The sequence below is a fragment of the Triticum urartu genome, chromosome 4A (assembly GCF_056163025.1).
Source record: "Triticum urartu cultivar PI428250 chromosome 4A, HENAU_Tu73, whole genome shotgun sequence".
NCBI classification, from domain to species: domain Eukaryota; kingdom Viridiplantae; phylum Streptophyta; class Magnoliopsida; order Poales; family Poaceae; genus Triticum; species Triticum urartu.
This window is the reverse complement of record NC_141876.1, coordinates 530,322,926-530,345,086: the sequence shown is the minus strand read 5'-3', so window position 1 is coordinate 530,345,086 and position 22,161 is coordinate 530,322,926. Positions and strand designations below refer to the sequence as shown.

Sequence of the window (22,161 nt, the reverse complement as noted above, 5' to 3'; positions counted from 1 at the left end):
TACAACCGGGACTCATGGTGTAACTGCAGAACCCTACCAAGCGGTACAACCGGACAGGCGGGCGGTAGTACCGGCTAAGAAAAACAACCGAACTAACCGCCTGGCTACCGCACAACCACCGCATCAAAACAGGAGCTTGACCGGTACTTGGGCGGTGCCTGGCCGGAACAACCGCATGGCCTTGAGCTCTTGGGCGGCTAAGTTCTGAGCGGAAGAACCGCTCGGACCACCAGTGGTACCGGTCATCGTGGGACGACCGGACCAACCGGGCCACTACCGCCCAAGAACCGCATCAAACCAGAAGCGAGAGTGGTACTTGAGCGGTGCATGGACGGAACCACCGCCCCAGCTGTTGCAGAGCATGGTGGCGGTACCACCGCCCGGAGGCAGCGGTACAACCGCTCGAGCAAAGCTGGTGAGCGACAAGACCCAGCGGTACAAAACAGTGAGCAGGAAAGAGGGGAAGAGGCAAGGAAAACTCTCTCTCTTGCACACACCTGAGGAAGGCAAAGAGAGGGTGAGAAAAGTGTACGTAAACTGATTCCCCCAGAGCTTCCTAATGAGGATTCCCTCTTGATAGTACGGGTACTCTACGACCAAAGAAAAATAAAAGCGTAGAGGACACGTCTTTGATCTTTTCCTTCAAAGAGGCAATAGCAATCCGATGTAAGCCTAAGCATCGAGAACCTGAAACATATAGCACATGATTAGACCACAAAGGGTTGTCATCATCATCCAAAACATAAAGAAGGGAAATGCCCTTTCAGGTATGATGGCTATTTTCAAAATGATATGTGATTGTGTGGGTGGATGATTAAAGTTAAGTACAGATGTTGGTATTAAGATTTGCGAGTCCGTATATATGAAAGTGGTAGCCGCTGGCATTAGCAAAGAAATCGCAGTGTGGGATGTCTTAGAGTGTCGCCCATGTGGGTTTGGATTGGGGCGCGCAATGGTTAACTCCTATCAACCTCCCCCTAGGAGCATACGAGTTGTGCTTGCTTCGAGGGCTACTAGACTTTGCAATAAGTATTTGATTTGTTTATGACTAATATGAGTGTTTTGGTCTAGGGAAAGTAGTGGTTGAACCTTACTTCGGTGCACCCACGCAAGAAAACATACCAAAACATTTCAAAAAAAATATGAAATTTTGTGAAAATGATCATCAACAAATGTTAGAGAGGCTTGCCAAGTTTGGTGGTCAAATGACATCCGAGGAGAACTATACAAAATTACAAATTTTGGTCAAACAGTGCACGTACATTTTGAGCGATTTTGTCTTGTTTGTATAGACCTCCTCGGATGTCATTTGACCACGAAAATTTGCAAGCCTCTAACATTTGTTGATGATCATTCCCACAAAGTTTCATATTTTTTCAAAACGTTTTGGTATGTTTTCTTGCGTGGGTGTATCAAGGGTGGGTGTAGAAAAACCACTCTCTTTGGTTTATATGCACTTCCACCATTAAAATTTTGTTAGCCTCTTCGGTACCGTGCATCGTCCACTCTCACATTAAGACATGGTACAAACTTTGCTGGTGCATCCATCCTCGTGGGATGATACGCTCTCTCACACATAAATCCCATTATATGTTTTGAAAATAAAAAGTCCATTTTACTACCCTGAACAAAGTTGGTGGTTCCCCCTGATCTATTTTTCTGCCCCTTTCACCCCCTGATCAAACCCATACCAGACAAAAAAACCTTTGTGGTTTGTCTCGACCTGGAGCTGACGTGGCGGTGGACAAGGGTGGTTTTTACCGGCTGGTGTGGTAGAGCTGCCCCGCACCCGTTCGTTCTGTTTTTCCACAAATTCCCCAATCCCCTCCCTCTTTGCCGCCGGCGATGGAATCGTCGCGGCGGCGCCAAGCCAAAACCATCGAAGGTGCTCGGACTGGTGGTGGCGGCAGTGTACCATGGTGAATCAACCCCAATCCCTCTTGTCCATGCCAGCGCGCCACCTCTCTTGTCCCCATCCTCAAAACCCTAGTGTGATGGCATTCGATGCGGCGGCGGGACTGGTAGGGGTGGACTGGGTGTTTCCGCGGCGTCGGCAAATTGAGGTTAGTCTCATCTCCTTCCCCTACTACACATGGCTGTAGTTGATTGCATGATATGTTAAGAAATTCATCTGTTAATGGCCTGAGTCGAGTAGAATGAAGGAGAAGTTCCTGTTTTTAGAGATTTAAGTGTTGCTCTAGTTAATTGCTTGATTTAAGAGTTGCTTCGTTGTTTTTTAGGGATCAACAATGGACAATCTTGATTGGTTAGGCCTTCGTGTCTATTACAATGGTGAATTTGAATATTCAGAGAAGTGTTGCTCTTACGTTGGTGGTTCTGTTGAGGTCACTTTTATGCAGAGGGACAATGTGTCCTTAGCATCTGTCAGGGAGCAGATTGCAGACATAAAGATGGCATACCATGGTGAGTCTTTGACAGACAATCATAGGCTCTACTGGCTATTTCCTGGAATGAATGTTAGAGATGGGCTGAGAAGGTTAGAGACTGATGCAAATGTGTATTTTATGGAGAGATGCATTACAGATGGTGGTGTTGTGGACATATATGTGAACTTGGAAAGTGAAGGTGGAGAAGAACAAAATGAAGGAAATGTAGAAGAGCAACAAGAGAACACTGAAAATCCTGGAACTGAAAGTCAAGAAGAGCACACTGACAGTGATTGGCAAGCAGAGCATGAAGAGGACCTAGATGATTGCTCTGATGAGGCTGTGGATGAGCATGAGGATGAGGATGCTGCTGGAACTGCAGCAAATGTGAAACCCGAAGGTGGAGAAGAGATCAATGCAGAAAATAAAGAAGAGGTTGCTGCTGATGAATGTGAAGACCTGGATTGGTGTCCTGGAGATGCAGATAGTTCAGGGGAAGATGATGAAGCAGAGGAGCTGAGAAAGCATTCTAAGGAAGTGCTTAGAAAGATAAGGATGAACTTTCCACTTGATGAAGAGAAGGAGATCAAGGAAAATACAGCACAGTTAATCCTTGTAGATGAAATGGATGAGGGAAATGACACTCCTTACATGGATTCCAGTGAGGAGTATAGTTATGATGAGGATGAGTTTGGAAATTCCATTAGGAGGGAAACAAGATTTCCAAGATTTGATAGCAAGGCTGCAATTCCTGTCTTTTTCCTTGGCATGACATTTAGGGGGAGAAAACAGTTCAAGAAGGCTAAATATGGTCTAGCAGTGAAGAGACAAATTACCTTCATAAAGGATGAGGCTAATAGGATTAGAGCAAAATGCTCTTGGCCTGAGTGTCCATGGTTGATATATGTTGGACATAGGAGCTCTAATGACTGGTTTCAAGTGATCACATTTGTAGACAACCACATATGCCCCCAGAGGAGAGACAGCAGATTGGTTACTGCAGCTAGAATAGCAGATAAGTATGAGAGAATTATGAAGGCCAATCCTGGATGGAAAATCAAATCTATCAAGGCAACTGTCAGGTTGGAGATGTTTGCGGATGTGCATGTCTCCAAGATGAAGAAAGCAAAGGTAATTGTGAGAAGAAGAGTTAGAGAAGCAATGCATGAAGAATATGCTAGGGTTTTTGATTATCAACTAGAAATATTGAGGAGCAATCCAGGTAGCACTGTTGCAGTAGTGCTAAATCCAAAGGAAAGTGCCCCTGTTTTCAGAGATTATATGTGTGTTTCCATGCCTGCAAAAGAGGTTTCATAGAAGGTTGCAGGAAAGTTGTAGGATTGGATGGTTGCTTCTTTAAAGGAGCCCAGAGTGGAGAACTGTTGTGTGCTCTTGGGAGAGATGCCAATGGGTAAATGTATCCAATAGCCTGGGCTACTATAGAGGTTGAGAACAAAGACTCTTGGTTCTGGTTTATGGCTCTGCTAAACAAAGACTTGGAAATTGAAAATCAAGGAGAAGGGTGGGTCTTTATATCAGATCAACAAAAAGGCCTCATCAATGTTGTGTCCAAGGTTGTTCCAAATGCTGAGCATAGGAATTGTGATAGGCATATCTATGCTAATTGGAAGAAAAAGCATAGAGATCAAGCATATCAGAAAAGATTTTGGGCTTGTGCAAAATCTTCAAACAGGATACACTTCAACTTGAACAGGGCCAAACTTGCTCAACTCACACCAGATGGAGCAAGAGACATGATGCAATCAGGCCCAGAAACTTGGTGTTAAGCTTGGTTCAAAGAAGGTTCATGTTGTGATTCTATGGATAATAACATGTGTGATTTAACAACTGGATAGTAGAGTACAGAGGGTTGCCTATTATCAGCATGTTTGAAGCAATTAGAGCAAAGGTCACTGTAAGAATTCAAGTAAACAGAGCAATGCCTGCAAAATGCAATGGAACTATTTGTCCTAAAATTATGAAAAAGGTCAACAAGCTAATACATCTTACTGAGAAGTGTGAGACAATATGGAATGGAAAAGATGGATATGAGGTGAAATTAGGGCAGCATGGTTTCAAAGTTGACATGTAGCTAAAACATGTTCATGTAGATATTGGCAACTGTCTGGAATTCCATGTGTTCATGCTCTTGCAGCATCTCAATGTGGTCCTGATGAAATTGTTTCACTCATTGCAAGCTGCTACACAATTGAAGCTTACAACAGGACTTATGAGCATTGCTTGATGCCAATGGAAGGCGTGCCTAGCTGGCCTGTGTGTGACAGACCAAGGCCAGCTGTTCCAAGCTATGTGCAAATGCATGGGAGACCTAGGACTGAGAGAAGAAGAGGTGCAGATGAGCCTCCAAAACATCCACAGAAGCTTTCAAAAATTGGAACAAAAGGTAAGTGCAGTCTGTGTGGACAACCTGGGCACAACATGAGAAAGTGCACAAGTAATCCCAACAGGGGGAAATACAAGAATAAGAAGAGAAAGAAAGAGACAAAGGTGTGTATTGTCATATTGTCATATAGGTAATTCTTTTCTTGTTTTTCTTTTATTCTGATGTAACTAACAATTATTTTCTCTTTATTTTGTTGTAGCAAAATGAACCAAGAACATCACAGAGAGTCACTAAGGGAACATCTATAGGGGACAGGGCACAATCTTCACAACAGGGCACCCAGCAACAATCTTCACATCAAGGCACACAACACCAATCTTCACAGCAGGGCACCCAAACCAAACCTACAAGTGGAAGGGCCCCTAAACAAGTTAACAAAACTACACCTAAAGCTAAAGTGTGCAAAAGACCAGGAGCAACTTCTAGGCAGAGGAGGACCGTGAGCATGTTTGATGAACTTAGGAGTTAGATACCTGGAACTGTTTACTTTACAAACCTGGTGGCTGTAGCTGCTTGGTTTGCTGGTTCTTTGCTGGATTATGAAGTAGTGTGTTGGCTGGAGAACATGAAGTACTTATGTTTGTGTGTTTTGTGCTTGCTGGCTAAAGATTATGAAGTACTGTTCACAAGTCTGTTTGCATTCATAACAGCTAAATTCAATTGCTTTTGTGTTCTTTGAAGTGGAAATAAATTTCAAATGATTGCAATAATTAAAGTGCTATAAGAAGAAACAACATCAAACTGCTAGTATATAATTAAATGTTGACAGGTTCATTACACATCATCTGTCACACATTTGGCAAACACTTGGCACACACCAAGTCCACTGGCTTAACACATTTGCCACACACTAACTCCACTAGTACATAATTAATAGAAGTTAACACAAGATCAAACTGCTTCTGACTCTCCAATCCCATCTATCTTTCCCAGCTCGGTCTTGAATATGTGCTTGCGACTGAGGTCTTCACCTTCAGCTGGTAGCCACTCAGCAGGCAAGTCCTCAGCTAGCAGAGGACCACGATCAATCACCTCTTTCATATGGCACAAAACGGGATACAACAGTGTCCTCTTCTTCTTTGGCGACAACGGCCCGTACTCACCCAAATCAAACTGCATTGCTTCATACTCATCCATCGACTCAGGTTGCTTGTTAAACAGAGTTGGCTCAGGTATCTCAACTGTCACCAACTTGCCAACATAGAACGGGTCACGAAGCCAAGCCATTACCTCGAGCTCGTGGCGGTTTGTCGGCGGCAGGATCTCGATGAGTTCGCCACCGAGGTCTTTCAGAACTGCTTTCACCGATACCGTCGTCTAGGACTGGTTGGGGAGGCCTTCGAAGCTGAGCTTGCACCTGTACTCCAAAGCACCCAGCTCAGCACGAATGAATCTGCTCCAGCGTGTAAACTGGATCCAGCGGCGGCAGCACTTGAACTTCATCGACGAAAAGAGCACATCGGTGCACTTCTCCTCCGTTGAGAAGGTGAGCCACAGGTCGTGAGGGGGGCATGCGACCTCGATGACCACCTCCGACGCCACCACGCCGCAAGGCTCCTCCAAGGCTGCCAGAAGAGCTGTCGGCATCACGCTCTCCTCGCCATCACCAACCGCCGTGGCTAGCAGCACGTACCGGCGGTAGCGGAGCTCGAGCGCATCCATGGACGGAGTGCGGGGGATGAGAACATGGCTCGTCTCCAGTCGGCGAGAAGGCTCTCCTCGCCGCCGAACCTCCTGCGGGAACGACCTATCCAGCAAGCTACGTGTAGGTTGGACGGCGGCGACGACCGGGGCTGCGCCACCACCGCCGTCAGTGCTCGCGCCACCAACGGACACGGTGGTGGAGGTAACGCTGTCGCCGCCCATGGAAGCTAGGGTTAGGGATTTCGTTGCGGGAGAGAAAGAGAGAATGGGGAATTTTTCACACGGTGGGGGCATCTCTACCACACCAGCCGGTAAAAACCACCCTTGTCCACCGCCACGTCAGCTCCAGGTCGAGACAAACCACCAAGGGGTTTTTTTTGTCTGGTATGGGTTTGATCAGGGGGTGAAAGGGGCAGAAAAATAGATCAGGGGGTGATGTGAACCACCAACTTTGTTCAAGGTAGTAAAATGGACTTTTTCCTTCTTTAACATCCCAAAGCTATTGCAAGGAATCAAACCTATCATATTCAATGATCTACAAGTTTCATGCAAGTTTTTATCATACCGCGGTTGTATACCATTATTTTTTGACCAACCATATAACTCATGCAAATTACCACTTCCTATTCAACTCTCTCAAAAGATTTAAGTGAAGCAATAGAGTCCTAATGATTTCTACAAAACATATCACCATGCTCAATCAAATATAAGTGAAGTACAAAAACAATTGCCTAATTGAGATCATGATACACTCAGGCCGTGTCTCCATCTTCATCCTTCAATAGATACAACGCTCCTTCATAGACACCCCTATACTTATTGACTTATTGTCAGTGACATAACTACGACAGTAACCAAATAGTGGAGAAGAGTAAGAGCTCATAGAAAAGTACGTGGAGGGTGGTAGATTTGCATGCGTTTGGTTGTGATGCCGTGAGGGAATATTTCTTCATTAGTGTTGGTCGATTTGAGCGTTTAGCCAGGTTTTAAGGTGACTTTAACACCATGCAGGCTAAGTCATCTATATCTATATCTATATCTATATCAATATAACAAGACCCAAAGAGGCAGATCCAATTAATCTCGGCCATCAAATCATGTCAATCCAACGACCTATACTGCTTCAATGTCGAGCGATCAACACGTTTAGCGTGCAGTTAATTTCATGCCAAATATAGTACTAATCACATAATAACACGTAAATAATATCCTACTTAATATCTGCATGCACTTAATATACTTCCAGATTAACGTGCGTTGCACATAGTAAAAAAAGAAAAGAAAAAAACAACCGAGCAAGCTAGAACGTGGAGTCACGTAGATAGCCAAACAGGCGAAAAAGTAAAGATTTCGCTTACATTATGAAACGAACGAACGGAGTATCTGCCAACTTCCTTGCAATCCCACCAAGTTTTCTACGCGAACCAAACAAACTCCGAACGTATCGTTTGATCGCCGCTGCAAGACTGGCATACATACACAGAAGAAAAAGATCCAAAGGGCAATCTCCGGGATCACCCCCATCGTTCGTGGCTGACAAGAGAACAGGTAGTGAGAGTGGCGCCCACCCTTCCCCAATCCGCCCACCAGCAACCTCCCAGGTCAGTCAGAGTAGCTCAACGGCTCATCCATCCATTCATCCTCTCGCCTACGTTGAGGCAGCCCACCAGCACGAGCAAGAAACCACTGAACACTAGCGAGGCGCCATGCTCGGCCTCTGCGTCCTCTGCGGCGCGCCACCGGCCACCGTCTCGGCACCGCCGCCGAGAGCCCGCTGCAGCGCGCCGGAGAAGAGCGGCCGGGCGTTCCTCCTGGGCGTCCCTGCGGCCGTCTCGCTCTCGCTCGCCCTCTGGTCCACCCCAGGTAGAGTGCAAATTCCTCACACAGTCAATCACGTATGTTTCCATTCCACGTACGGCAACGGCCAACACCGTTGAAATTTGTGTGCGGACTTGCAGTGAGCGCCGGCATCCTGTCAGGGTCCACCGGGCTGGAGTCGGTTCCAGCGCCCCCGATGCCCCGGCTCGAGTTCCTGGACAAATGGAATGGTTGGTTCAGCTAGCTAATAGCTCTACACTATCTCATCTAATACATATCAATTTATTTATTTTCCGTTAATTTGCACTGAATGAATTCTGAAGCGGAGAACCAGAGGAAGTACGCGGAGAATGACTCGAGGTTCAAGTCCTCCAAGGTGCTCAAGGAGCTGCTGGAGAAGTCCAAGCAGAACAAACAGAAGTATGTGCTCGTGCTTACGTCTGTTTGCTCACTCCTGTGCTGGAACCAAGCTCTCTAACTGACTCCGTCCCGTGTTCATGTGATCAATCTCTTTCGGGGCAAAATTTGTTGTTGATATCAGGAACGAGAGGGAGATCCAGGACAAGTACTGCCTGCGGGGCGCCGAGTGGGGCGTCGGCGACTGCTCCACGGTGGGGATGACGGACCAGGAGAAGGAGGACTTCATCACAGAGCTCAGGAAAAGAGTTGGGGAATGAACGGACCACGCTGCAGCATCCGACTCAATTGCTCGCCAGAAACAGAGTTCTGGCACTGCAGAGCTGCTTCTTGCCACAGCGGCAGGATGTAGTGGTAGCATAGTTATTACTAGAGAAAGAGAGATTTGATCTGAGGGGGGGATGAACAGTTGGCAAATACACAATCTAGTTCAGAACAGCTGATGGTTTAAAAAGGTCAATGGCAATAGTGGCCTCTTGTTATGTCAGTAGTACTCCATGCGAAATTTGAATTTTCTCCGTCAGTTCACTGTTAGTGTAAGCCTTACCACCAACAAACCCATAAGGAAAAGTAACTGGTGGCGCACTTCGATAGTTCAAAAATACATTTGAATACCGACGGATATGAAACTCGATTGACAGAGCATCAGATTGCTCAACACAAGAGATGAGCATACAACCGACATTCTCCCTGTACCAAAATCAAACTGCACGTGAGTAAAACCATCACAGAGAGCACGTCTGAAAAGGAAGTTGATCAAACGAAGCGATCGATCTTTTCATTAGCCGAAGAGTAATACAGATAATCATATTCCTCGAAGCTAGAAACTCAACTTCAAGATTCTTAAACCCTAATACATCTAACGTGAAAAGTTTTCCATATGTGAAAACATGATTACATGATCTTGCTTCTGCCAAGTGACATGAGTTCACTATTAGCTTCCGGCTCTGGATAGGTGTCCAGGCAGTACTAGTAGAATCCAATGATTTCCCAGTCTTGTCTCTGATATCGAGATGGCAGTACAAGGGCTGGCATTCTCGCTTAACCCTTCCTTGATCATATCCTTTGGGTCAATAAGAGGATATATTCCCGTCTTCCCGGTTCCATGGTTTATTCAGAAGATAATTCTGCTTTAGTCTGAAAAAGCCCAGTAAAGCATGTTGAGATGACTGATGCGTCTTTCCATGGAACTAAATATTCCCGAGGCATCTCAAAGTATCATCAGCTGCTTGCCAGTAAAATGACCTGCTGCTGACTGATGTCTCTTTGGACGAACTAAATATTGGTGAGGTATCCGGCCACCAGCTGCTTACAGCTAAAGGCACATTCGCACTCTGGGCACCAGATGGTCCAACAATATGCAGTTGTGTACGACATAATCACAGGCACCAGAGCTAAATATAACTGAAGGGTGTGCATCGGTTCAGTATCAGAGCCAAGCTATCGTATCCTTCCAGCTACCTTCAGAAAAAAGAGAAAACAAAAGGATCAGGTGGTGACAACAAATGCTGCAAAATACTGACAACGGTAACAATCAAGAAAGCATTCCACAGAAGCCAACTGAATAGTTTATGAAATTATTATGTAATTTGATCAAACTGTAATTCATTTAATGACACATTTTTTGAAGAATAGAACCAAGTAACTACCATGTAAAATAATCATCAGAATACTACTTATATGAAACAGACTGATATCAATTATCCTCTCTTTCGGTAGTAAAAAATATGGTTAGCCAACAATAACTGAATAGCTCCTCAACAGAAAATAGCTATCCAAAGATATATGATGGTGTTTTCCCTGAGATAACTTCCACTTCATTCTTTATTCCATGTTTTGATGAACATAACTACTGATGTGCCAAAGTTAAAGCTTTCACAGCTCCATCATATCCAGCATAATGAAAAAAGCATTGTAAAAATGTCAGCTCGACAGGTCATATCCTCAAGGGCGGCAGAAAACGCTGAAGAGTGAAAGTTAAAGTAGCTAAAACTCAAGTGCGTCCCAAACATATCACTCATTAGGGTTTTTTTTTTGTCAATTCTAGCTAGGACAGTAGCAATTGTTATCACACTAACTCTGATGATGCACATAGAAACACATACCAGTTTCTTTACGCAAATAAAAATGAAGTATATCATACATCAATAATTTGGTTTTCAACAGTAACTGCTCACACTTAAACAATAATACATAAATGATATGCAAGAAAAGAGACAAGCGAGGGGTATTACCTGCGAGGTTGAGGTGAGGATGGTTGATCAGGAGACGAATGAGAGGAACTAGCCCTAAACGCAGTATGTCTTTGCCCATAAAAGCCATTGGCCATTACTTGGCGAGTGGGCTGTGGTAGATCACCATCATCTGCCATAGAGATTGGCCCCAGTGAACCAAATTCAAGCGGTTCAGAGGAAGAGCCATGATTTGCAGCTGGTTCGTATGGGTAAACCATAAAATATGGTGAATCTGAAGCACCAACACCATTTGGCACTGCATATGGTGATGAGTAAACCCCATGTGCGATATTCCCTGGTCTGCGAGTAGAGTTTGTGGATCCATGAGATTGACCCTGTCCAAGGTATTGAGCACCTGCCTCATGCCTGTGTGAGTCATTTCTATAGGATCTCCGCTGCCTGTCAAACTGACCTTCATCTGTTGTCTGCCTATCAGACCTCATGCCATACCTCTCTGACTGGCTACGTCCATAGTTGCGGCCTGTATTTCGTTGTCTTGAGTTTGCCCAACTTCCTTCTTTATCACTATTGTCACCCTTGTCACTATTATAACCTCCTCTGAAGTATCTTGAACTCGAGGGACGCTCTCGGTCCCTAAATGGAACCTTCTGAGAAAATGCAACGAACAGAATTGACAGCTTAGTATTCCCAGTTAAAATACTATCATGTTCGTAAAGCAACTATCACGTTCATAAAGAATCGCCTGATAAACTATATTGCCCTTGAGGCACAACCACACAAGTAGGGGCATAGAGCTACACATCACCCAGAATATCTTATATCCATGATATAAGCTCTTGAGTTTCCCATGCAGCAACAGATGACCAGTCACTCCAGTTAGCTGAGACTCCGTCAACCATATTGCCAACACCATGTGCACACTACACTTGGGGATACTGAAGTTGTTCCTACTTCCACTTTTGGAGGAAAATTACTACTTTCACTTAGCGATGAGTGATGACTAAAATTCACACCATTGTAGCGATCTAATATTTACGGGGTATTATAACCACATTAAGTACAAAGATAGATTGCTTAGTACAACAGAACCAGATCGGTGGCAACATTTGAGTTGATGGATTGCTAAGGAAACTTTCAAGAAGATGGTTCCAGTTACTACTTATTTTACTACTAATGCTTCTTGACTAGGCTTTACCGGTTACTACTAAGCATCCTGGAACCAGCCACTTGGTAACGGTACTCTCTGCCTGTTTCTGGGGTACAAACTGCATTCATGACAAGCTGAAGAATATCTTCTCTTGAATATTACAGGTAAACACATTTACCGTTTTTTAATTGTACCTATGAAACAAATTCATCCATAAAATATACTCCCTCCATAGGGAGTATAAATGTTACAATCTCACAGTAGGGTCATAAATGGATGGATCAAGACCGTCTGTTTCTGAGCATCTATGCCAATGTGGAGCTTCCGATCTCAATAGACGGTATAAATCTGGGCCGTACCAATTCAAAGAATACCTAAATACATCTGTTTCTGTTTGACAATAACAGCATGCCCCTTTCCACTAGATCGTTTGAGTAATATGGAATGCAGCTGGCTACCAACTTAAAACCTACTCCCTCCGTTCCTAAATACTCCCTCCGTCCGAAAAAACTTGTCCCAAGCTTGTCCCTCAAATGGATGTATCTAGCACTAACTCGGTGGGAGGGAGTATAAGACCTTTTAGAGATTCCACTATGAACTACATACGGATGTATGTAGTCATATTTTAGAGTGTAGATTCACTCATTTTGCTCCGTATGTAGCCTATAGTGGAATCTCTACAAGGTCTTATATTTAGGAACAGAGGGAGTATGACATATCACAAGCTGGGACAAATGATATTACATTTCAGAAAGATGATGCTGATCAAACTATACTGCTAAAGCCAGTAAATTTACAAAAGCTCGTTCTTCTATATTATTTTTTGAGATACCAAGAATAAGCATGTTATGTTTGCAATAAGGTAAGACTAATGAACGAATTATTAGGAGCTTACAGGATTTGGCAAGTAGGTTCCTGTTCCACCACGGTATCTGGGTGCATGCTCTCCATAGTGCGGAGGAACAGCAGTAACTCTTTCTGAAGCAGGCTGTATTGGCATCATAGGAAAGGCTCTTTGGCCAGGACCCACCATCTGTGTCCAGTTGACATTCGGTGAAGGTGGTCTTCCAGGCCCATCCCATGGAACATGCCCTTGCATGTACCCTGGAGGCACTGCAAAAGGGTATAATACAGGACCCATGGGGCGTGCATCTTGGCAGAATCGTCCATATTGTAAATTCTGCCAATGACTGGCAATATCACTGTTCAGAATGTCAGGCTTGTGATCATAAGATGGATTAGCTACAGTACTGGATGATGCTGTTGAGGTAGCACTGTTATCAGGTTGGTGAACATCATTGAGTGAACTAAAATTTTGAACAGCAACATTGACAGGAAACTGATCAATTCCGTCATTTCCCTCGAACTGTGGAACAGATCCATCACTATTGCCAGGAACAAATGGGAGCACAACAAAAGGAACTGGTGGACCTGTTGGGACAAAAGTCAGTCCAGAGTTATCAGCTTGCCTCTGCTGAGAGGAACCAATAAGAAAAGGTGCAAACATGGGATTAGGCATCCATGATGCGTTAAAATCATTCCGTACTTGACTAGTTCTTGATGGATCTGACGAGACAGACCCTGTTGCTATGTCAGAAGCTTCATGCCTAATAACTGGCACTACAACACCATTCCTGGCGCCTTCATCAGCTTCTGCCGGCATATGGTCACTGGTATTTCCTGTCTGCCAACCAGTCTTACTTATGCTGAGTGTGGTTGTGGCAGGGGCTGGAAAGGCAGGCTTTTTTTCCCATTTGTCCCTCGAAGCTCGTGATGTCTTTGCAGCTCTTTCATCCCACGAACTCTCTGACAGAGGTTTGCTTTTGGAAGAACTGGGTTGTGAAGTAGTTCTCAAATTTCCACTACTCATGGAGGCATTTCTCCTCACTTCTCTACTTGTTTGATTTTGAAACATGTTAGTATAGTTTTCCTCTACTACTCCGCTATCCTCAACAGTATATTGCATCTGCCTGTCCAAGGGGGGGCCAGATACACCATTAGGTGAAGAGGAACGGTTGTTGTCATCAAAATGATGCACATGTGAATCCCTTCCTTCATGGTTGAAATTTCTAGACAACCGAAAACCATACTCATACTGAGTGTTGCCAAGATCAAGATTCGAATCTGATGTAGTACTTTTTTCACTCTCATTACCATCCTCTGTGTTTGGTGCAAACGAAGGGTTGTAAGTATAATGGGCCATAGGTGGTGGAACAAATCCTTGGAGAAACTGCATGTTGTGCAACCACTGGCTCCCAATTAAGCTAGTTGGTGGAATCCCGGCAAAAGGTTTTTGAGGAAAAGCTGTTGGAGGCAGTAAGGGCAAAGATGCTACAGACATATGAGAAGGTAATTGCATTGGCAATTGAGCCTGTCCATTGAAACCATGCAACTTTGCTGATGCCATTAGATTAACTAGAGCATGTTCCTCCTGCTGCATCTCCGATGCCTCAGATACAGAAGGAAGTTCTTCGTTAATCACGAAACCGTTGTCTTCATGATAGCTGCTGGAAACACTATTTGATTCAGAAGCTGCTTTTGCACTAGGGTGAGATGAACTGTTCATGGAAGACATTGACTCATCCTGTGAGGATTTAGTGCTGTGGTTGCTAGGCACTTCTGGAACTAAGTTATTCCTTCTACTATTGTAATCATTGTTCACAGGCTTCTCCATTTCTACCACTCTAGTTCGCCTTCCACAAGAATATCCATCAATAGAAGGGTCTGTCAGTTCAGGACTAGACTGGGTTCTTGCAAATGGAGACATGTTCTGCCCATTTCGGCCATTAAAAAAGAGAGCATTTGGCATTCTCCCATCCCTTTCACTTGGCATTGATCCACCAGACCTGTTCCTTTCAAGCGGTTCAGAGACCTTGTTGTTGGGTTGTGTCACATTAACTTTTTGGTGTTGTGCATGAGAAACAGCAGGATGAATTGCCTTTGGTGAATTCCGAGGGCGTAGATCACTTCTCTGAGGTTGTTGAGAAATAGGTTCAGCATAGCTGTGAGAACCTTCAGTGAGACTGCCCTGATTAGCTCGAAGTTTAGGTTTTTCTATCTTCTTCTTGGGCATTGTTGCATTTTCGTGGCTGTTTGACGCTTCAGCAGGGACAACCTTCAGAGCATGTTTAGGAAACAGATTTGGTGTAGGTGCGTCGGGACGGTTCCCGCTCCCATGTCTTGTCAATGTATTTGTAAAGAACTGATTTACTTCAGCAATTAGATCTTCATTTGGACATTCAAGTAACTTTGCCAGCCTTTTTGCCCCAAAAGAAAAGGCACTGCGTATTCTAAAGTAATTGCCTGAAAAAGTAACAGGAACTTCTCTATCAGCACAAGAAAATACAATATAAAACTTGCTGTATTCAAGAGGATGATCAGCCACAGCAGCAAAATGACTACAAAGACAATATATGTAAGTGTGTACAAACAAACAATGTATATTATAGTTTAAATTGCTACAGATATCATCTCTTAATCAACCATGTATTGGCTTGGCCAAAATGGGAAACCTAACTCCTGTACCTAGAGCAAAAACCATTTAGAGCACGTGCACAGACGGGTAATTCCTTGTAGCTACTACTCTGTCTCATAATGTAAGACATTTTTGCAAGCTAGTTTAGCTTGCAAAAACGTCTTACATTATGGGACGGAGTGAATATTTATTACTTGCCTAGATACATCAGTAGAATGGTGAGCTTCCACCAGTTGAAAAGCTAGAGCATGTTATTTGTAGATACCCCATCCATTTCTTTTTACTCCGTATATTCGGTTTGTCTGAAGTCAAACTCTCCAAAGTTTGACCAAGTTTACACAAAAGTTTATTAACATTCACAATATAAAATGTATATCATTACATCATGAAATATGTTTTCATATTATATTTATTTGGTATAGTAGACGTTGATATTTTTAAATATAAATTTGGTCAAACTTTACAAAGTTTGACTTTTGACAAATCTAATAAGCAGAGTAAAACGAAACTGAGGGAGTAACAATTATGCATAATTTTTACCAAATAATTCATTTTTTAATTAGAAAGTATTAGTGAATAGAATCTGAGCCTATTGATAGCACTATAGCAGCAATAGGAAAAACCACCAAGCATGAACTCTGCTCAATTCATCTGCTTCAATTAGAATCTTTTAGGTAGTTTGATAATCACCTTTACTGACACTTCTTCCAAGATTGTTATTTGCTCGTAAGGGATCAATAACATTGAAGTGCTTTGAAACAAATGGTTGACCCTGGTTCTCCTGGGTGCGAGGCATAACTCCATACAGATGATTGCATCTATCCAGGAAGGCCTTGGTCAGCAACAATTCACCAGTGTCCATCCGCGGGGGTTCCGCTGCATGAAACAACAAAAAAATCTTAAAACTACCATGTTACAATTAACTATGAAACAGCAGTGAAGTAAGCAACATATATCAGATTACCAGTCATATCTGGAAGTGAACTTATAGGAACTGGCCCCCACAAACTCAAACAAAATTTCTCCCAATCAAAGTTGCTAAAGAATTCCAAGAAACGGTATAACACCTGCAATTGCAAAAGTAACAGATAAGCACTATTCTCATGCAAGGATAGTAAAATGCAAGAGACAACAAATCACCTCAAGTGGTCCAGTAAAACAGTTGTTGAACACGTGAAATATGTACAGAACAAGGGTCTCCAATGCATAAGTAGATATAAGACCATGGTGAGCTCCAAGAATACGACTCTCGTAGAAACACCATGCCTTTACCAATATGATACTCCGCTTGAATAAATGGTTTTGATTGATCAAGCTATCAACCTAATAAAATGAAAATCCATTAGAAGCGTATAGGCAGGAAAGTCTAGTTTTAATCCTGGAATCTATATGCAATAAGCAAAGCCATATAGTCGGCATTGTAAATCAGTAAATTTGATAGTGTTAGCTAGTGCCTAGTGATATACAGAAAAAAATTATTCCAGCAGGTCATTTGCACATGGTATACACATTCAGTTGATTTGAACAAGAGAACACACCTGTTCAAGGAAACAAAGTGTACACAATCCACCAACTTGGTTAAATGAGATATCAACAACAATGTTGTCCACAAGACACTTGATAAGCTTTACCTGTACATGATTCACGAAATACATTAGGATGATACCAAATGGATGGGGACAGCATAATACAGGTACAACAACAACAACAACAAAGCCTTTAGTCCCAAACAAGTTGGGGTAGGCTAGAGGTGAAACCCATAAGATCTCACAACCAACTCATGGCTCTGGCACATGGATAGCAAGCTTCCACGCACCCCTGTCCATAGCTAGCTCTTTGGTGATACTCCAATCCTTCAGGTCTCTCTTAACGGACTCCTCCCATGTCAAATTCAGTCTACCCCGCCCTCTCTTGACATTCTCCGCACGCTTTAGCCGTCCGCTATGCACTGGAGCTTCTGGAGGCCTGCGCTGAATATGCCCAAACCATCTCAGACGATGTTGGACAAGCTTCTCCTCAATTGGTGCTACCCCAACTCTATCTCGTATATCATCATTCCGGACTCGATCCTTCCTCGTGTGGCCACACATCCATCTCAACATACGCATCTCCGCCACACCTAACTGTTGAACATGTCGCCTTTTAGTTGGCCAACACTCCGCGCCATACAACATTGCGGGTCGAACCGCCGTCCTGTAGAATTTGCCTTTTAGCTTTTGCGGCACTCTCTTGTCACAGAGAATGCCAGAAGCTTGGCGCCACTTCATCCATCCGGCTTTGATTCGATGGTTCACATCTTCATCAATACCCCCATCCTCCTGCAACATTGACCCCAAATACCGAAAGGTGTCCTTCCGAGGTACCACCTGGCCATCAAGGCTAACCTCCTCCTCCTCACACCTAGTAGTACTGAAACCGCACATCATGTACTCGGTTTTGGTTCTACTAAGCCTAAACCCTTTCGATTCCAAGGTTTGTCTCCATAACTCTAACTTCCTATTTACCCCCGTCCGACTATCGTCAACTAGCACCACATCATCCGCAAAGAGCATACACCATGGGATATCTCCTTGTATATCCCTTGTGACCTCATCCATCACCAATGCAAAAAGATAAGGGCTCAAAGCTGACCCTTGATGCAGTCCTATCTTAATCGGGAAGTCATCAGTGTCGACATCACTTGTTCGAACACTTGTCACAACATTATCGTACATGTCCTTGATGAGGGTAATGTACTTTGCTGGGACTTTGTGTTTCTCCAAGGCCTACCACATGACATTCCGCGGTATCTTATCATAGGCCTTCTCCAAGTCAATGAACACCATATGCAAGTCCTTCTTTTGCTCCCTATATCTCTCCATAAGTTGTCGTACCAAGAAAATGGCTTCCATGGTCGACCTCCCAAGCATGAAACCAAACTGATTTTTGGTCACGCTTGTCATTCTTCTTAAGCGGTGCTCAATGACTCTCTCCCATAGCTTCATTGTATGGCTCATCAGCTTAATTCCACGGTAATTAGTACAACTCTGAACATCCCCCTTGTTCTTGAAGATTGGTACTAATATACTCCGTCTCCATTCTTCTGGCATCTTGTTTGCCCGAAAAATGAGGTTGAAAAGCTTGGTTAGCCATACTATTGCTATGTCCCCGAGACCTTTCCACACCTCAATGGGGATACAATCAGGGCCCATCGCCTTGCCTCCTTTCATCCTTTTTAAAGCCTCCTTCACCTCAGACTCCTGGATTCGCCGCACAAAACGCATGCTGGTCTCACCAAAGGAGTCGTCTAGTTCAATGGTAGAACTCTCATTCTCCCCATTGAACAGCTTGTCGAAGTACTCCCGCCATCTATGCTTAATCTCCTCGTCCTTCACCAAGAGTTGGCCTGCTCCGTCCTTGATGCATTTGACTTGGCCAATGTCCCTCGTCTTCCTCTCTCGGATCTTGGCCATCTTATAGATGTCCCTTTCACCTTCCTTCGTGCCTAACCGTTGGTAGAGGTCCTCATATGCCCGACCCCTTGCTTCACCAACAGCTCGCTTTGCGGCCTTCTTCGCCATCTTAATACAGGTAATGAACCATAATTCATAATACAAAGTAACTTAAACAGAAGATATGTTTCCCTATTCTGAGAACTAATAGGTTAGCGCATCTTAAGACAGCATAATACAGGTAATGAAAGCTCGAAGTACTTTTCCATTACGCAATATGTTGCACTGGGACATCATAATAATAATAATAATAATAATAGGGTAGGCGCATCTTAAGGTAGGGAGTATCCCAACCTTCCACCTTGATTTAGTGAGGCAAAATAGATTAGCACATCTTACTGTAGTGAGTAGCCAGCTTTCTATCACAAATCTTGCAAAGAGACTGTAAGGGTGTCAGAGTATTCTGACACTAATTAAACATGCACATGCATGCAGGCAAACGTATTAATTCAACACTGCTCTAGGTATATAGTTACCACAGAAATTAACTGCAAAATAATATCATATCATGTTTCGCTTATCAGAGAGAGACTACCTCCGCCTGAATATACTGAACTTCTTTTACACAAAATTCAGCATTTTCACTTTTCTCTTCACGCTCCAAAGCATCCCTAACTAGATTTGCCCAGGTATCCTTTAATTCTTCGCTATTACTGAAAGCGGTGACATCAATGTCACCATCCGGTAAGTAAGTCTTCAGAGGGACTGATCCAAAAGTAAAAACCTGAAAGAGTGAGGAGATCAATTATATTTCAAACACATATAATCACCAGAAACAATATATTTGAGGCACGCAAAAAAAAGGCAACACCGAGAAAGTGGCAACACTGACATCTACCAATGTACTTCAAATGCTCATTCCATAAGGTACACCAGTAAGTAGGATTGAATCAGGGCTACAATACAGGATTACTCAAAATCTTCCTGACAAAGAGATGCTGGTTTTGCATATCATATCATAGTAAAGGTCGATGTTGTAGTTCCATAAGCCTTTTGTGGTGTGAGTGATTGGTATAACCAGCTGTGCTGCTCAGACAGACAACTTTTGGGGAGAGAGGGAAGTATATGGTCAACTGGACTCTTTGTCCTGTCAAATACAACAGCAGCGACCTAATTCAGCTAGAACAAGCAACCTAGCATAAACAACCTGACTAACTCCATGTCTACGGATGCACTGCAGAAGACCAAGGAGAAGTGACAGACACTGCAAGCCACTAATCTCTGTTACTTGTGGAAGCAATTGATCCAGTTGTAACACCATTCGTATACCTGGCAGGAGAGGCAGTTCATGATGAGGCGCTGCACGTAGTTGTAGACAGCGTGCCTCCGGCCCTCGGAGTAGGCGTTGGGCTGGATGCGCGCGATCAGCTCGGCGGTCCGGGACTCGGCGACGGCCCAGCGGTCGGGGTCGAGGCGCCGCGTCACCCCCGCCGACGCATTGGGAAGGAGCCCGTTGGGCACCATGGCCATGCGCGCGCCAACCAATGCAGCGAGCCGATACCCTAGCTCCCGACGCGGCGGCGGCTGACCGGGGGACCCGCCGGGGGGAGCGGCAGCCGGCGGCGGGCCGGAGCAGCCCGCTTCAGCACGAATCGAGCCGAATCGGCGGGGACGCGGGAGGCGGAGGGGGGGCAAACCCTAGGCGGGCGACGGATCGGTCCGGCCGCGGGGCGGGGCGGGACGGCGGCGGCTGGGTTGGGAGCAGGGGGGACGCAGCGATGGGGAGTGGCCGGCGTGGGGGACGCAGCGATGGGGAGTGGCCGGCGTGGGGGAGGGGAATGGAAGGAGGCGGGGGGTTGGGGCGTGAGGGGATGTGCCTGCCGTGCGGGTCGGTGTTGGTGTTGGTCTGGTCTCGGCTGTGAGGCGTCGCGTGGCGTGGCCGTGCGCTTGCAGCTTGTGTTGGACTAGTGTGTGGGGTGGGGAAGTGGGGCGTTCCAGGGTTCCAGCAGCCGCCGTGCTATTATGCTCCTCGGCTCCCTTGTGCACAGAACAACTTTTTTTTGACTACTCTTCTTGAGGAAAAAACTTTTCTTGTCCGTCCCATAAAAAAACTAGGACTTAGGGTCACCAAAGCGATGTGAAAGCCCATCTATATGAGGTATATTGAATGTAATAACGTTTTATATTATGAAACGGAGGGAGTACGTGTTTGAAAATATGGTACATATTAACTAGTTAACACATCCAGCCGGAAAAAGGCCCACCTGAAATTCTTTTCTCCAAGTTCTACCATGCCTCCTCAACCCTTTCTCAACGATCAAATTAGGGGAAAGGAAGGGACTCAAGGTGACAGCATCTGCACAAGCAATCGACAACGTTTGGAGTGGCAGAGAGGCAGTGCAGTGGCACTTGAGCTCTGCTTGGAGGAAGCTACAGTGTCCCTTATTCGTCAGCCCTAAGCGCTCCACGCTCCATGTATGGTGAGCCCCTTGCTCAAGCACCTATTTTCTCTTTGCTCTGTGAGAAATAATCATTAAAGAAGTCATCTTTATGCCGACATTGTTGATCAAATTTGATTTTAGATGAAGAAGGGTGTGGGAAGTGGCTTTGGCTACGTTTTTGTTTTAAATGACAAGTGAAGGATTGTAATTTGTGATGCGATTTTGATGCATTGGAACGTATTGATTGTTGTTGTAGGTTCATGCAACAACTATTTCTCAGTTGAGTTTATACATGGGGGCTATTTCTTGATTGAGAATCGATCAATTCTATGTGAGTAGGAGGGGATTTAGTATGGTAACCTAGATATGAACACTTTGTCACCTCTTGTCGCTGAGAAGATTGGGTGGCGATGGCAGTGGCGGACCAAGGGCAGAACCTCTTTTTCCGCGGATCCTTTGGCCCTCCTCAGGCTGCGGAGTGGCTTGAGTTGTCTCCTTGGTGGCAAGCATCAACCTTTCGGCGGCCCCAGATGTGACGTCGTGGAAGTTGGATCCCTCTGCCTTTTCTCAACAAGATCTCTCTACGATAGGCTGGCGGCTGGAGTGGGTCATGATGAATTGAAAGACCTGTGGAAAGCTAAATTGCCACCAAAGATTAAGGTCTTCTTGTGGCAACTCATCAGGGGGCGGGTTGGGGATATAACTACTGGGTATGACCCGTCCAGGAGGGGCCGGGTCATGCCACTGGCGGCTTAAGATGAAGAGGCCCAAGAAGATATGAAGATGGCGGTTCATGGAGCAA

At 44.7% G+C, this 22,161-nt stretch overlaps 2 protein-coding genes and 1 pseudogene across 3 annotated transcripts; 2 read left to right on the top strand and 1 right to left on the bottom strand.

The window, feature by feature from the left end:
• Positions 1 to 2,249: 2,249 nt before the first annotated feature.
• Positions 2,250 to 4,925, top strand: LOC125554079 (uncharacterized; annotated as a pseudogene).
• A 3,011-nt stretch (positions 4,926 to 7,936) lies between these two features.
• LOC125552536 (uncharacterized) lies at positions 7,937 to 9,193 on the top strand. Its single transcript, XM_048716138.2, has 4 exons — positions 7,937 to 8,298; positions 8,394 to 8,483; positions 8,577 to 8,673; positions 8,795 to 9,193. Exons 1-4 carry the CDS (start codon positions 8,142 to 8,144, stop codon positions 8,928 to 8,930), a joined length of 480 nt encoding a protein of 159 aa, XP_048572095.1. The 5' UTR covers positions 7,937 to 8,141; the 3' UTR covers positions 8,931 to 9,193.
• Positions 9,194 to 9,411: 218 nt separating this feature from the next.
• LOC125552535 (nucleotidyltransferase) lies at positions 9,412 to 20,877 on the bottom strand. Of its 2 annotated transcripts, XM_048716137.2 has the most exons (9): positions 20,248 to 20,875; positions 19,514 to 19,702; positions 17,026 to 17,118; positions 16,628 to 16,810; positions 16,452 to 16,554; positions 16,178 to 16,363; positions 12,908 to 15,315; positions 10,905 to 11,512; positions 9,412 to 10,131 (listed from the first exon to the last, which is right to left on the bottom strand). In XM_048716137.2, exons 1-9 carry the CDS (start codon positions 20,446 to 20,448, stop codon positions 10,128 to 10,130), a joined length of 3,975 nt encoding a protein of 1,324 aa, XP_048572094.2. In that variant the 5' UTR covers positions 20,449 to 20,875; the 3' UTR covers positions 9,412 to 10,127. The 2 variants fall into 2 exon arrangements, with proteins under 2 accessions (XP_048572094.2, XP_087374917.1); XM_087518791.1 differs by lacking the exon at positions 9,412 to 10,131 and having other exon boundaries at positions 10,901 to 11,512; positions 20,248 to 20,877.
• Between the last annotated feature and the right edge of the window lie 1,284 nt (positions 20,878 to 22,161).

What these genes read in the sequence shown, in the direction of transcription:
- LOC125552536 (XM_048716138.2), top strand. Translation starts at nt 8,142, where the DNA reads ATGCTCGGCCTCTGCGTCCTCTGCGGCGCGCCACCGGCCACCGTCTCG. An exon ending in GTTCCTGGACAAATGGAATG is followed by an intron (nt 8,484 to 8,576) that starts GTTGGTTCAGCT and finishes TGAATTCTGAAG; the next exon opens with CGGAGAACCAGAGGAAGTAC. An exon ending in TCCAAGCAGAACAAACAGAA is followed by an intron (nt 8,674 to 8,794) that starts GTATGTGCTCGT and finishes TGTTGATATCAG; the next exon opens with GAACGAGAGGGAGATCCAGG.
- LOC125552535 (XM_087518791.1), bottom strand. Translation starts at nt 20,448, where the DNA reads ATGGCCATGGTGCCCAACGGGCTCCTTCCCAATGCGTCGGCGGGGGTG. An exon ending in TTCAGTATATTCAGGCGGAG is followed by an intron (nt 17,119 to 19,513) that starts GTAGTCTCTCTC and finishes AATCATGTACAG; the next exon opens with GTAAAGCTTATCAAGTGTCT. An exon ending in GAACCTACTTGCCAAATCCT is followed by an intron (nt 11,513 to 12,907) that starts GTAAGCTCCTAA and finishes GCATTTTCTCAG; the next exon opens with AAGGTTCCATTTAGGGACCG.